This window comes from Rhinatrema bivittatum, chromosome 12 (genome assembly GCF_901001135.1).
Source record: "Rhinatrema bivittatum chromosome 12, aRhiBiv1.1, whole genome shotgun sequence".
NCBI lineage: Eukaryota > Metazoa > Chordata > Amphibia > Gymnophiona > Rhinatrematidae > Rhinatrema > Rhinatrema bivittatum.
The window spans coordinates 51,383,098-51,399,139 of record NC_042626.1 but is presented as its reverse complement, the minus strand read 5'-3'; the positions used below and the strand labels follow the sequence as shown (position 1 = coordinate 51,399,139).

At 44.6% G+C, this 16,042-nt stretch overlaps 1 protein-coding gene across 1 annotated transcript in view; it reads right to left on the bottom strand.

Moving 5' to 3' along the window:
- Positions 1-16,042, bottom strand: part of CNTNAP1 (contactin associated protein 1) — a 166,281-nt gene that overhangs the window by 50,555 nt on the left and 99,684 nt on the right. Inside the window, exons 16-18 of the mRNA XM_029573972.1 lie at positions 9,951-10,124; positions 8,653-8,871; positions 5,908-6,147 (exon numbers count right to left, since the gene is read on the bottom strand). Coding sequence (XP_029429832.1) covers positions 5,908-6,147; positions 8,653-8,871; positions 9,951-10,124 — 633 coding nt within the window. The remainder of the gene's footprint in view (positions 1-5,907; positions 6,148-8,652; positions 8,872-9,950; positions 10,125-16,042) is intronic.

Genomic DNA, 16,042 nt, shown 5'->3' with positions numbered 1-16,042 from the left:
CTGTGTGCCAGATGTCACTGAAGTGGCACAATTGACCTCCCACTGGTACATGCATTAGTGGAGGCTGATGCTGCTCTCTAGAAAAGAGTCAAAAACCAGATACTGGACCTGGATGAGGAGTTGTTTGCGGCTTTTGCCTGCGAGGTTGTCTGGATTGGCCTTTCTGGTAAGGCTTAGTAGAGCAACCTTTGGACGGAGGAGGATAAGATTTCCTTTGGCGGTAAAAGGATTTCTTGGGCTCCTTTTTTAATGTTTGCTTAGCAGGATATTCAGAAGGCAACAAGGAGAGTTTGCGAAGAGTCTCATGGTGATCCTTGAGCTGTGCCACTGCCTTTTGTATTTGCTCACCAAAAAGATTATCTCCAAGGCAAGGCAAATCAGATAGTCTGCCCTGGACCTCAGGACGTACGTCCGACGACTTTAGCCAGGCCCACCTCCTTGCAGAAGTGGCTGTTGCTGATACCTTAGAAGCGGTGTCAAAAATGTCATAGGCAGATCTTATTTCATGTTTGCCCGTTTCTAAACCCTTTTGAGCAAGGGCATGTAACTGTTCTTGAGACTGCTGAGGTAGGGGTTCAGCAAAGTCCTGTATTTGTTTAAAGAGGACCCTGTTGTACTGGGTCATATAAAGTTGGTAAGAGGTAATGCGGGATATAAGCATTGCCCCTTGAAAGGTACGCCGACCTATAGCATCTAGGAATTTTTGTTCCTTTCCTGGAGGAAAGGAAGAATGAGGCTTGGATCTTTGGGCTTTCTTTTGGATGACTCAACAACCACTGAATGGTGATCCAATTGGGATTTCTGGAAACCTGGAGTTCACTGGACTAGGTATGTGGTGTCCGCCTTTCGATTTATTGGTGCCACGGAACCAGGGTGTTCCCAATTTTTTTTCAGAAGATCCAGGAGGACATCATGGATGGGAATAGATGTGATTTCTTTAGGAGCATCTAAAAATTGAAGAAGCTCCATCATCTGATGTCTATCATCTTGTTCTGTCTGAAGTTGAAAGGGAACCACTTCAGACATTTCCTTCACAAAATTAATGAAGGACAAGTCCTCTGGTGGGGAATGCTTCTTGCTTTCAGCAGGAGAGGGTGGTGATGGTAAGTCATCAGTATCCTGGGATGAATCATCAGTCGAGGTATCGTAGGGATCATCTCCAGCAACCCCAGTATCCTTAGAGGGACGGAAAGTTGGTATCCCTGAAGGTCCCGGGCAAGGCACTGAAGGCATCAAGGGGGTCACCGGTGGCACCGATGGTGGAACAGAGGGCATTGATGAACGGATCGGTGGCACAGATGGAAAAAAAGATGCAATCGGTGAAACTGATGGCCTAGGCATCGGAAGGACTCCCGATGGAGGGAGGAATGTGTTTCTCCTTCTGTCGATGACAGAGGAATCAGAGAGGAGGGCACCGGGTCCATCGGTGTCATCAGATCCATTGGAGGAAAAGTAGCGATCAGCGCGTCCATCCTCGTGAGTAATAGTGTTAGCGCTGCAGGAATGGGGTCGGTTACCAGCTCAGGCATCGGTACCAGCATCGGCACTGAAGGAGTCTTGAAGCCTTGCATCGCTCTGTTGATGGCCTCCTGAATCATCTGATCCAGTTCCTCCCGGAAACCTGGAGCATGGAGCCCCGATGCCGGAGGAGGAGTAGGCGTAGCCAGAGGGACCACCGTTGGAGGTGGAATCGCGACTCCTATCACCGGTCCCAGTGAAGGTTGCCTCGGTGACCCTGAACCAGATAGGGACGGTGCCTTTTCTGGACGGACTTTCTTCGATGGCGGCTCAGACGATGACGAGGCCTTGCCTGCGTCGACAGTCTGAGACCTGCAGTGTCGATGCTTTTCTCGACGCTCTCCTCAGTCCTTTTCCTGAGGGGGAACAGAGGATGTCGATGGCCGTGGAGTCGTCGATGCTGGTCGGACACCAGCCAGAACCAGATGCTGGTGCGACGTAGACCGTGTCGGCTCAGTCGACGTCGATGCTATGGACAGCGTCGGGGTTTTTGACCGAAAGAGAAGTTCCATTTTCTCCATTCTAGCCTTGCGACCTTTAGGTGTCATAAAGGCACATTTGGTGCAGGTAAGGACATCATGCTCGCTACCCAGACACATTTCACATACCTGGTGATGGTCGGTAATAGACATTGCCCGGACTGCACTCACACATCGACGGAACCCAGACGCCATGGCCTCTGAAAAAATTTAGCTGCAGTGCTGTCGACAGCCAGTAGACCGCGAGGGCCGAACTCGACTGGAATCGACCGGAATCAGGTAAAAAAACTTACCGGACCACAGCGGATGTAAAAATTAAATAGGGGGACCCCTGTGGGGTAGTAAATTAAGTAGCAATTCCGTGAGGAAAATTCCTGTCAGGAATCTCTGTGGAGCTCCTTAACCCACGTGGCTACTGCTGCGCGGAAAAAAGAAGAATGAAGGGGGACCCTTGCTGGTTGCAGGGTTAGTGCCATTCTGGGTATGCCCAGTAGGTGCCAGTCAAAGTTCTAGAAACTTTGACAAAAGTGTTCCGTGATTGGGCTCCATCCTGTGATGTCACCCATATGTGAGGACTACCATCCTGCTTGTCGTGTGAGAATAAAAGTTATCATGAAGTATGTGCTATACTGTTTTGAAAATACTCGTGTGCTTATTTGAAATCAGTTCACTGATATCTCTGCCACTTCACCTAGACTCCATAACATTTTACCCTGAATCCCCACAGTTCATCCATACCTCCCATCCAAAAACTAAGGACAAGTCTGATTTCACTTGCACCAATCAATGAGCAGGTGTAAGAGTGTAGGAATAAGTTCAGTAATGTATACACATAAATCTTACAAAAATAGCACCTACCGAGTACTTCTGAACCACATCCCAGAATGCCCTTAGCCTACCCCTTTTTCTGCACGTGAAATGGAAAATATAAGCGTACTTTCAACATTTATATAAAAACATAACATAGAAACATAGAAATAACGGCAGAAGACGACTAAATGGTCTATCCAGTCTGCCCAGCAAGCTTTCACACTTTTTTTTTCCCCCCCATACTTATCTTTTACTCTTGTCCCTTGTAAGTAACTTTTTGGTTCTATTTCCCTTCCACCCCCGTCATCGATCTATTTCCCTTCCACCCCCCGCCATCAATGTAGTTAGCAGTGCTAGAGCTGCATCTAAGTAAAGTATCTAGCTAATTGTTTAGGGGCAGTAACCGCCGTCATAGCAAGCTACTCCCACGCATGTTTATCCAGTCTGTGCAATTCAGTCCTTGTTGGTTGTTGTCCGAATATAAATCATCTTTTCATCATTCCCCCTGCCGTTGAAGCAGAGAACTATGCTTGATATCATTGAAAATGAAATATCAAGCTTATTTGGTTTGGGGTAGTAACCGCCATATCAAGCAAACTACTCCCCTGCTTTTTTGTGGATGCAAATCCTTTTTTTCACATTTCCTCTTGCTGTTGAAGCATAGAGCAATGTTGGCATTGCATTAACAGTGTGTATGTTTATTGAATAAGGATATTAATCTCCGGGTAGTAGCCTTCATTCCCGCAAGCCGCCCCTATGCCTCTTCACTTTATTCACATCCTCTAGACTTTATGAGTCCACAGTGTTTATCCCACGCCTCTTTGAAATCCTTCACAGCTTTGATCTTCACCACCTCCTCCGAAAGGGCATTCCAGGCATCCACCACCAGCTGCTTTCGACACGGTGAATCACTCAGTCCTCATGGATCGACTAGCGGACATCGGCATCAAGGGCACCGCACTAAGTTGGTTCAAGTCTTTCCTATGCAACAGATTCTACAAGGTCAAAATCAACAACAAGGAATCCCACCCTGTTAGCTCAACCATGGGAGACCCCAAGGTTCCTCTCTCTCCCCAAAATCTACCTTCTCCCTCTCTGCCAGCTCCTAATAAATCTAAAATTAACTCACTACATATACACCGACGATGTGCAAATACTCATCCCGATTAAGGACTCACTCCACAAAACCCTCTGTTTCTGGAACAACTGCCTTCAATCTATTAACCACCTTCTCACAAGCCTCAACTTAGTCCTTAACACCAATAAGACAGAACTCCTCCTCATCTCCATGGACGACTCCAAAACAGCCCCCAACAATCAGCCCACCATTCAACCTATCTTCTCCGCCCAAGTGAGAAACCTCGGAGTCATCATGGACAACCAACTGAAACTTAAAAAATTTGTCAATAACACCACAAAAGACTATTTTTTAAAGCTACAAGTCCTAAAATGACTGAGACCCCCTTCTACACTTTCAAGACTTCCGCTCTGTTCTTCAAACCATCATTTTTTCTAAAATAGATTACTGCAATTCGCTTCTGCTCGGCCTACCAGCCAACACAATCAAACCCCTGCAGATGCTGCAGAACGCTACGGCGAGGATTTTAACCAAGACCAACAAAAGAGAGCACATTACACCCATTCTGCGTAACCTTCACTGGCTTCCAATCAAATTCCGTATCCCCACCTATCAAATCCTCCTTATTGAAACGAGCTCTTTCCACAGTTGGTCCTTCGCATTGGAATGCTCTCCTGCCAGACCTCCGGCAAGAAAAATCTTTGACAACCTTTAAAAAAAAGACTCAAAACCTGGCTCTTCTCTCAAGCTTTTCAGTAAATTCATAGGATCCATCTGCCTTTCCCATTATAACAGGAATATCTTTCTCAGTCAAGTTTTCCAAACTTTTAACCAGACTTTACCTCGCAGACAGGTCTTGCTTCTGTCAAGTTTTCAGTCACGTTTTCCATCAAGTTTTTTCAGTCAAGTTCTCTGAACTCTAAACCAGACCCTACCTCGTAGACAGGTCTTGCTTCTCACTTTTACCTCAGTCCATTAGCTCCTGGTCACTGAGGAGTAGTTTCCCTCATGACATTTTATTATCTTTCCTAGTTTTTGCCTGCTATATATCAGGAAGACCATAGTATTTATATGTTAAATTTGATCCCAGTTCCTGTAACCCTTGTTTGATGTAAGGCTTTCGTTTTATGCTTCCCTTGTTTCGCTGTAAACAGATATGATATGTACTGTTTGCACATGAATGTCGGTATATAAAAGTTCTAAATAAATAAATAAATATATATATGTAACACATATATATATATATATATATATATATATATACATATATATACACATACACACAGACATACATACACACCTTCCCATATACTCTATTGCCACTATATGGGAAGGTGTACATCCTCTAAAGCTCGGTCTAGCCAACTATCTCCCAAAACTAGTTGGCTGTAAGCTTTTGAAAAACTAACCCTATGTTTAGGATTTTAAAAGATCTCACATGAGAAATTCTCCCCAACTGCAAAGTAGTGATGCCTGAAGAACCTTGAGCATTATATTACAATGACATATGAGATGAAACATCTTGGCACTATCTCTTGACTAGGATTAATGTGACCTAGAGGGTAAAACACAAATTTATAAAATATTCAAAACTCGGGTCTTGGTTATAACAGATTTTGCCTCATCCGGTGGTTATGGAGAAAAACCTCCTGCAAGTAAGGCCCACATTTTTTGTTCACCACCCCCCCCACCACCAACCCCCCCCCAAAAAAAACCCCCATTATCTTTTATTATAAAATTAGAATATTTGAAAATGTCTTCTGATTTATTTTAAAAACATACAGCCCACATTACCAGAATTACTAAGCAGGTAACAATAGTACATTCATTAATAAAAACATAAAAACAGACAGAAAATAAAAAATGCCAAACTAATTAGCCATAAGATTTGCAGCCAGCACTAAACCACATGATTTGTTCAGAGAACACCAATTTATACGCCTGCAGAAAGCAAGGGACTTGTGCACCATGGTCATCATATTCTGCAGGCAAGCACGGCCGTGGCAAGCGCTGGGAAGTTACCTTTGGTGCAGAAAGGTCCCTCGAAGGCGGTAAGATTGCAGTCACAGGTGTAGTGGCTGTACCTCTCCACGCAGCGGCCCCCATTAAGACATGGCAGTTGTGGGTTGTGGCAGTGACCCGTGCAGTTCAGCAGTATCCCCTCTGTATCATTAACCCGGCCTTCCAGGTTTAGGGTCACCCCATTCATTCTCAGCCCTCGAAGGCACCCGAGAAAGGGCCTCAGCTTGTACTCTGCAGAGCCTGCATGATGATTTTAAATGGATACACACAAGCAATAAAAACGTTAGCCAATTGCTTTTAAACAGAGATTCAGTGGTAGGTCCACTTAAACCTCATTTTTGCAAGAGTCTCCTATTTAGCCACTAAAAACAATCAGCAAACCCCCCCTTCAGAAACGTTTCACAATTTAAATAATTTAATTGCCCATTAATAATGAGCACTATTCACCATGGGGGAAATTCTCTCAAACTGTCCACCTTGAAACAAAGACTGTGCAATACGTTTTACCCATGGGCTCTGCACTAGTTCTGAAAGGGAACCTGTGCGAGTAGAATTTTGCAGGGAAAAGTAAAGGCACAAGGAACTGAAAACGCCGTCTGCGCGACTGCGCTTTTCCTCCCCTCCCCGGACTTAAACACGCCCCCTCGGAATGCCCTCCTCTCAACATAACTAAAAAAGGTAAGTACTGTGCGCTGTGGAATGACGTGCTGCCTTTCAGCCATGCCAAGGGAGTGCAGTTTACAGGGGAGTCAATTAACTTGGGCACAGCGCTTCCATATTTGACCCTGCATAAATTATTATTCTGAAATCATGGACTCAGGCAAAAACATGTCAGGTGCAACTTATGGGAGTCATTTACTAAGCTGTGGTATTTTCCCCAGAGGGACTTACAAAGCAGCAGAACTCAGCACTGCCACTTTGTGAATCTCGCAGTATTTTCCCTGCTGGTAAAATACCACAGCATTATTTGGCCCAAAAAGTTGCACAATAGCAACCCGGGTCTACTGGGCCACCATGTCTTAAAGGGGCCGATCTGCCCCAATTAACACCCCAAGGTGCATAAAAGACCCCAGAAATCTCCATAGACCCTGTCCCACTCCCTCCTCCGCCCCTTTAGGCAGCAGAAGTTTAAAAAGGCCCCGCTCCAACCCCTCCCCTTTGACTTAAAAATAAGACCCCAGAAGTGGGGGGGCCCCCCCCCCCACCTCAGCCTATCCTTTGAACCACCCTTTCACTTACAATGGGAGTCCTAGAGATGTAGTGGGGGTCCCGAGTGCCCTTTAGGCTCGGAGCCCCGGCCCCATCACATGACAGCGGCAAAGGCAAGGTCCAGCTAGTGAGCACCATCTTGAAAAATGGCCACCACTGAGCCCGAAGCCTAGGAGGGCTCCCACTACACCATCTAGGGCTTCTATTGTAAATGCAGGAAAGGTGCCCAGCAGTTGAGTTGGGGATGAGGTGGAGAGCCTGGCTTCCAGGGGTCTGATTTTTAAATCAAAGGGGAGGGGCTGGGGGGGGTTCTGTCCCTGAGGTTAAAAAAACAAAAACTTTAAATATGTATTTTTTTTTAAACATTTTTATTATTTACATCCAGGGGCAGTAGAGGGGATAGGATAGGTGTTTATGAAGACATCCAGAGTCTTTTATGCACCTTGGAAGGAGAGTTAAAGGGGCTGATCAGCCCCAGCTAAAGGCATGGCCACAGGAGTAGCATCTCCATGCTCCCAGGGGAAGGTAGCTAGCTTCAACTCAATTGCAGCTTGTGGTTTTTGAGGCAAGCCATATTATTTGATTTGTACGCTAATCAGCTCTTTATCATACACGCAGTGCAAGTGGCTGAATAATGCAAGGCATTTTAAATACCTCGTATTATTACCGCATTAGGCCCTTCACCACGCGGTAAAAAGGCCCAACCTGTTTAGTTTTGGGTTTTTTTAAATAAGGCCCTATGTTTGTGGCATTTCAGGGCATATACAGAGAAAAGAAAATGGTACAGGTGCTCTGTCCTGGAGAAAACAAGAGTCTGCCCAGGCAGCGATAATTCTTACACTGCTCCAGTGAAAAGTATCTAAGGAGGATGCTTTGTAAGGAACTTGTAAGGCCACATAATTCCAATACCCATCTCCGGAACCAAACCACCTTACTTCCCGAAAAACAGCAAAAGCATGGGTATTCAGCTAGGCTTCCCCTCAATTAGCTCATTAGGAAGAAGAAAGCTTCCCTGCCCTCAGACTTTGTTCTATTACAATGGGATTCAGTGCGATTCAATACTTCCATTTCCATTATTTATTTATTTATTTGTGGGGTTTTTTATATATCGGTCATCGTTTGGAACATCTGATCGGTTTACAGCAGAACATTCAATTCAGCAACAGGCTTTACATATAACTAATCATTTAACAGTGTTACATATAACTAATCATTTAACAGTGTTACATATAACTAATCATTTAACAGTGTTAACAGACAGTGAAATGTTAAAGGAAAACGGTTGCAGTTTGGGTTTAAACAATCAAAGAGGGACGTGGGGGGGGGGGGGGGAGGAGGAGGAAAATTTACAGGGACTGACTTAATTACTGTCAATCCTTAAACTGACTGTAATCCGTTTTAGACCATCCCTGACAAAAAGTGAAATTTTCAAATGTTTCTACATAAATAAATAATAGACACATACAAAAATCTGCCAAGGACTTAACTGGAATTTTATTCCACCTATAACACATGCCATAGTCAAAACTGACCTACCCACATGCAGAGGCTTGTCATATAGCAGGTTGATGTAATTCTGATGAGGGGAAGGCCTCGTCACCCAGGGAAGCTTGTCAACCTTCAGCCTGGCTAGCTTGACGTTGATTTCTGCTTTGACCTGGTGCCACTCGTCATCGTTGAAGGGGATGGGAGACCTCACTGTTAAGTTCTCGTGTCCATTCCCAATGTCGTAGGCGAAAACAAGATCCGTCGTTGCTAAAAACCAGAACAATCAATCGTGAACCATCCCCATCAGTCATGTTTCTTCCTTCATGTTTTCTACTGAAAACTCCTCTCTGTCTTCTCCTTTCCACCTCCTCCCTCCATCTCAATATACAGAAGGCTACCAAGCAGAATTAATGTAAACAAAATGAAGTGATGTTTTATCTAAAATCCTTATATTCTGCTTATTTGGAAAACCATGCTGAGCAGAGTACATAGTACACAAGCAATAATCCAGAGAAATACAATACAGAAACAAACGAATAGACAGATTTTCAAACTAACATGACTAAAAAGGACAAAGCTGATTATGAATATGCTTGCTGAAACATTAAAGCTGTCAATCCTTTACGAAAAAGCTTATCCTCGTTATTCCAACATAGCTTGATTGGCAAGGAATTCCATAAGGCAGGTCCTGCATGGAGTCTTAGCTCCTGAATATTGTCAGATTCTTTAAAATAGGCAACACATGTAAATTCACAGCAAAACATGCAGATCAGCAGTATCATAAGCCCATGTGCATTACAGTCAGGTCCAAAGCAAGAGTGGGGCAAGAGGGGAAGCTGTTCAAGGGGGTCTTCTGAAGTGCAGGCGGGGGGGGGGGGGGGGGGAGTGAGTAAGAAAATATTTTTCAAAAGTTACTGTATAATTTGGAGGGGCATCTAACTCTCTCTGTAGGTGCAGTTATGTTCTGGGCAATCCTGAGGGATTACTGAAACCAGAAGGTACTTGGGGGGGGGGGGGGGGGCGGAAACTAGGTGAACTCTCTTTTTTAAATGAAACATATACAGAAGGTTTACCATTTAACATCATTAAGCACTTGTCCAGTTCAACAGCAAATCCTGGTCCTCAAGCTGCAGGCAATTTTAACCTGCTAAAGAGCGAAGGACAGTTTCCAATCCAAGGATATCAATTATTTGGCCAATAGATTCAATTGTGTGTTCCCTTCCCTGTCCCCAACCCCCTCCTCACCCAAAAAAAGGAAAAAAAAAAAAAAAAGAATCTCAATTAATTTAAAACTGAATCCTGGAACTGCTATAGTGACAACCCAGCATAAACTTGCAACAACTTACTGTTAAGCTCAATTCGAATATAGTTTCTAAATTTGTGTCCCGAATTCTCCAAGAAGACTCCAGATGGAGACGTAGTCTTAAAGTAGAAGGAGATGTCGGCACTGATACCAGGACTGAAGGTTGGAAACAGTATGCTGGTTCCTTTAGTGAATGTGACTGTGTTCCAAGTGTTTCCTAAGAGGGAAATTAATAATTTATTTATTTTATTTAAAAACTTTTCTATACCGTCGCTAAGTTATATACCATCGCAAAGGTTTACAAATAGACACATAGACTAAGGTAAGTAAATGTAGGATATCGTACATTCTAACAGGTGCCAATAAAGTTCGGTTACAATTTCATAAATAAAATCATTATTTGAGTAATGTTGGTCAAGTCCAGGTATATTACTGAGTTACTATCTCTTTGAGGTATTAGTTCTTAAATGTGGGATTGAGTAAATTCATTCTCATCTGCAATACCCTGTACTTTTATGTAGAGCAGTTTAAAAACATCCTAACCAAAGCAGTAAACAAAAACATCCAACAGCCTTCTACAATTTGTCCTTCCTCTCCTGTAACGACTGTCATGGATATATCTGTTTGCTTTCAACTACCCTTGTTGGCTTGTCTGAGCATTAGGGGAGATATTTAAATGGTTGCATGCTGGTTTAGCACATGAAGGACATGTGCAAGTAAAACTGTAAACAAATTGTAGGTGAGACCTTTTTACTGGACTAAAGGAAAATTGGGTCTTATTTATTTATTTTTTATTTATTTATTTAGAATTTTTATATACCGGCAATCATGAGAACATATCTTGCTGGTTTACATAAAACAGGAGTGCATTATATACATAGGAAACTAGAACTATGGTGATCGAAGGTACAGTTACATTTAACAAGGGTAGCCTAACTTGGAGAGGGAAGAAGATAGGAGAGAATAGAAATGGTTAAATAATATACAATTTAAGTATAGTATACAAAATAAATGTTATATACAGGAGGCATGGTGTTTTAGGAGTCATTGGATTGTGTCATTGGGTTGTGTCCGGAAAAGCTTGCTTGAATAACCAAGTCTTAAGTTTTTTCCTAAAAGTTAGGAGGCAGGGCTCCTGTCTGAGGTCTGTAGGAATGGAATTCCACAGAAGAGGGCCAGCTGTGGAGGTGGCGCGATCTCTTATGGTAACGTGTCTGGTCGTTTTCGCTGGGGGAACTTGGAGGGAGCCTCTGTAAGCATCTCTGGTAGGTCTGGTAGAATTATATGCTTGGAGAGGGAATTGAAGATCGAGGGTGGTGAGTTGGTGTATAGTTTTGTAGGTAATAGTTATGGCTTTATACATGATGCGGAAGTATACGGGTAACCAGTGAAGCTCTTTCAGGACGGGGGATATGTGGTCTCTTTTCCTTGCGCCTGTCAAGATTCGGGCTGCTGAATTTTGAACCATCTGTAGAGGTTTGGAGTAGGATGAAGGTAGACCTAGCAATAGGGAATTGCAATAGTCTAGTTTCGAAAAAATGACTGCTTGGATGATCGTTCTAAAGTCTTGAGCGTGGAAAAGAGGTCTTATCCTTTTCAGGACCTGGAGTTTATAGAAGCAGTCTTTGGTTGTTTTGTTGATGTGTGCCTTGAGGTTTAGCCGGTTGTCTATTATTACTCCTAGGTCTCTAGCTTGTGTGGTAGGCAGATTGGTAGGAAGAGTACTGTTGGAGGTGTTGTTCTCAGGAGAGATGAGTAGGATTTCAGTCTTGGAGGAATTTAAGATGAGGTGTAGGCTGTTGAGTAGTTGTTTGATTTTTTGGTGGCATGATTCCCAGTAGTCAAGAGTATTAGAGTAAGTGTCTTTGATAGGGATGATGATTTGAATATCGTCTGCGTATAGGAAAAACTTTAGATTGAGGTCGGTGAGAAGTTGGCAGAGAGGAAGAAGGTAGATATTGAATAGAGTCGGAGATAATGACGAGCCTTGTGGGACTCCTATGGCAGAGTCAAATCTAGAGGATTCCTTGTTTTGGAGTTTGACTTTGTAACCTCTATTGTTGAGAAAGGTTTTAAACCAGGAGAGGACGGTGCCGCTGATTCCTATGGACGACATCTGGTTTAGGAGGATGGCGTGGTTGACCGTGTCGAACGCTGCAGAGAGGTCTAGCAAGATCAGTAGGAATGAGTTTCCTTTGTCAAGGCCCAGTAGGATATGGTCTGTCAAAGATATCAGGAGGGATTCTGTGCCTCGATTTTTTCGGAATCCGTGTTGTGGGGCGAAGAGGAGATTGTTGTCTTCGATGTAGTTTGAAAGTTGAGAGTTGACTAGTTTTTCCATGATCTTGGCGATGAATGGAAGGTTAGCTATGGGGCGGAAGTTGTTAGGGTCCTTCGGGTCAAGGTTGGGTTTCTTTAGGAGTGGTGAGATTGAAGCCATTTTGAGATCATCTGGGAAGAATCCTTGGGCTAGAGAGCAATTGATGATGTTTGTCAATGATGTGGTTATTGTGTCTGGAATAGATAGAAGTAGTTTGGTGGGGATGTGGTCTGCAGGGTGAGACGAAGGTTTCATTCTTCTCAAGATGGCTTGTATCTCAGTGGATGAGACTGGCTCAAAAGTGTTTAGGCTGGAGTTTTTGAAGGTTGGGTGTTGATATGTTGGGAGGGCGTCAGCAGTATTGGAAGGCAGTTGAATTAAAAGATTATTGATTTTATTTTGGAAGAACTGAGCTAGTTCATCAGCTTTAGACTGTGCCATGTCGCCGGGGATTTCTCGCGGTATGGTTTGAGTGAGGCTGGAGACATAAGCGAAGAGAGCTTTAGCATCAAAGACCAGGTTGTGAATCTTAGATGCAAAATAATCTTTTTTTGATTTTGAGGTGAGGGCTTTGTACTGGTATAGTGTGGATTTGTATGAAGAAATGGTGATGTCACAAGGGGTTTTACGCCAAGTCGCTTCTTTCTTTCTTAAGCTTTGTTTTAGTTTTCTAAGTTCATTGGTGAACCAAGGTTGTCTGTTGGAGGCATTGGTGTGAGATTTTTTTATAGTTGAAGGGCAGAGCTTGTTAGCTATATTTTCTGTTATGTTGTTCCAGGAACGAATGGCAGTGTTCGGGTCGGTGAGATCTAGTAGAGGGAGCTGTGAATCCAACTGGTTGTTAAGGTCTTCGGGGGAGCATCGCCTCCTGTATTGGAATGAAGGTGAGGGGATATTAGGAGTGTTGGTTTCTTTCAGAGCGAAAGAGGTAGAGATGAGAGTGTGATCCGACCATGGAACCTTTTTGTTCTTCAAATTGGATGTAGTCGTAATGCCTTTGTTGATGAAAATCAAGTCCAGAGTGTGACCCGCTTTGTGTGTGGGTTCGTTGACTAATTGTTGGAATCCCATTGCTGACAGGGCTGTGAGGAGGGTTACGCAGCTGTTAGATGGTGAAGGATTGTCTATGTGCAGATTGAAATCTCCTAAGATGATTGCTGGAGAATCCAGGTTGATGAGCGTAGTGGTGATTTCAAGGATGGGGGAGACATCGGATTCTAGGAGCCCTGGGGGGGCGTAGACAAGAAGGATTTGAAGATGTTGTGATGTGAAGAAACAGACTTCCAGTTTTGTATTAGAACTGAATGGGTGTTGGGTGAAGTTAAGGCTTTTTTTGGTAGCCAGAAGGATTCCACCTCCTCTTTTTTTCAGTCTCGGGAGTGAGAAGAAGTCATAGGTCAGCGAAGGGAGTTGGTTTATTAAAGCTGTATCTGAGGGCTTGAGCCATGTTTCGGTTACTGCGCAAATATCTGGCTTGGCGTCGGTGATAATTTTCGTTCCTGTAGTACCACGGATCAGTCCAGACTCCTGGGTTTTGCCTCCCCTCCAGCAGATGGAGACAGAGAAGTTTTGACAGACTCTGCCCTATATCCTGAGGTGCCACCTACAGTCCGTCAGTATTACTCAGTATCAAAGCAGAATGGCTCAAAACCAAATTAACTACATACAAATAACACTGTCGTGAACTGACTCACTAATCCCAAATGGGAACAGAACCCGTTGAACACTGTGAACAAAATTGATCTGCAGATCCAAAATAAACAAATGCTGAACGAGCGGACTCTCCGTTACCTCTATGTATAAAGCGAGCGGGACTCTGAACTGATCCATGGTACTACAGGAACGAAAATTATCAGGTAAGAACCAATTTTCCTTTCCCTGTATGTACCCAATCAGTCCAGACTCCTGGGATGTACCAGAGCTCTGTTACTTGGGGTGGGACCCAGATAGGCCCACTCGGAGCACACCTTCTCCAAATCCCCCAGAACCCGGGGCCTAGACATCCAGTCTGTAATGCCTCGCAAAGGTGTGTAAAGACTTCCATGTAGCTGCCCTGCAAATCTCTTGCGGCAAGACTTGTTGGCACTCTGCCCAAGACGCTGCCTGCGAATGGGTAGAATGGGCATGAAGTCCAACCGGTAGGGGTCTACCACGCAGCAAATACGCTGAACTTATAGCCTCTTTCAGCCAGCGGACTATCGTAGTCTTAGTTGCCATATTACCTCTTTTTGGACCACTCCACAGCACAAAAAGATGGTCAGACATACGAAAACGGTTTGTAACGTCCAGATAACGCAGCAAAGCCCTGCAAACATCCAACTTCCTTAAGTCCCTAGAAAAGAGATCTGACCAGACCACTTCCAAAAAGGATGGGAGCTCCACTGATTGATTCAAATGAAGAGGAAACTACCTTTGGAAGGAAGGAAGGAACCATCCATAAGGAGACTCCAGAATGAGAAATTCTTAAGAAGGGTCCTCTGCAGGATAACGCCTGAAGCTCCAACACCCTATGAGCAGAAGAAACAGCCACCAGAAAAATCACCTTTAAAGTGAGATCTTTTAACATGGCCTTTAAGAGGCTCAAAGGGCACAGCACACAGAGCTGTGAGAACCAAGTTTAGGCTCCAGGTAGGACAAGGGTGTCTGACCGGGGGACATAGGTGCTTTGCTCCCCGAAGGAAACGAGCCACATCTGGATGCGCAGCTAATACTACCCCCTGTATTGTACCGCATAAACAACCAAGAGCTGCTACCTGCACTCTCAGGGAGCTACACGATAAACCTTTGGATAGTCCGGCTTGTAGGAAACACAAAATATCCAACACAGACGCCCGGGTAGGAACAACCTCTCGTTCCACACACCAAGATTCAAAGACTTTCCACACCCGGACATAAGCCAGGGAGGTGGACGTTTTATGAGATCTCAAAAGTGTAGCCACTACCGCGTCAGAATAATCTTTGCGCTTCAGACACTGCCTCTAAAAAGCCATGCCGCTAGACAAAAGCGATCCGCCTCTTCTAAACAGACGGGCCCTTGATGTGGAAGGTCTGGGAGATCCCGAAACCGCAGTGGCCCTGCCACCGCTAGATTGACCAGATCCGCAAACCTTGGATGTCTCGGCCACTCTGGAGCTATAAGGATTACCTCTGCCAGGTGGAGTTCTAATCGCCTGAGCACTTTGCCGATCAGAGGCCAAGGTGGAAACACATACAGCAGGACGTTTGTCAGCCAGGGAAGAACCAGAGCATCTACTCCTTCCGCTCCTGTCTCCCTGCGGCGACCAAATAAGCATGGGGCCTTGGCATTCTTGAATGTCGCCATCAGATCCATGCTGGGTGTGCCCCACATGTCGCATATGAGTCGAAAAGCCTCCTCGGCCAACTCCCACTCCCCGGGATCAAGACTGTGACGACTGAGAAAGTCTGCGTAAACGTTGTCAACGCCAGCTATGTGAGAAGCCGCAATGCTGACTAGATGCTGCTCCGCCCATCTTATCAACTGTTGAGCTTCTATCACCACTGTTTGGCTCTTAGTCCCTCCTTGGCCATTGATATAAGCCACCGTGGTCGCATTGTCAGACAGAACCCTGACCGACTTCCCCTGGAGGAGTGGAAGGAAAACTTGTAACACTAAAGACACCATGCTCTGGTCTCCAGACGATTGATCGACCACTGAGTTTCCTCCTGGGACCATAGTCCCTGCACTGATTTCCCCAAACTGCTCCCCAGCCGGGCAATACCAAGGGAACTCCAAGGGTTAAGTTGTCCAAGCAAACAGTGTGCTGCGGCAGTCAAAAAAGCAAACAGAATGTTGG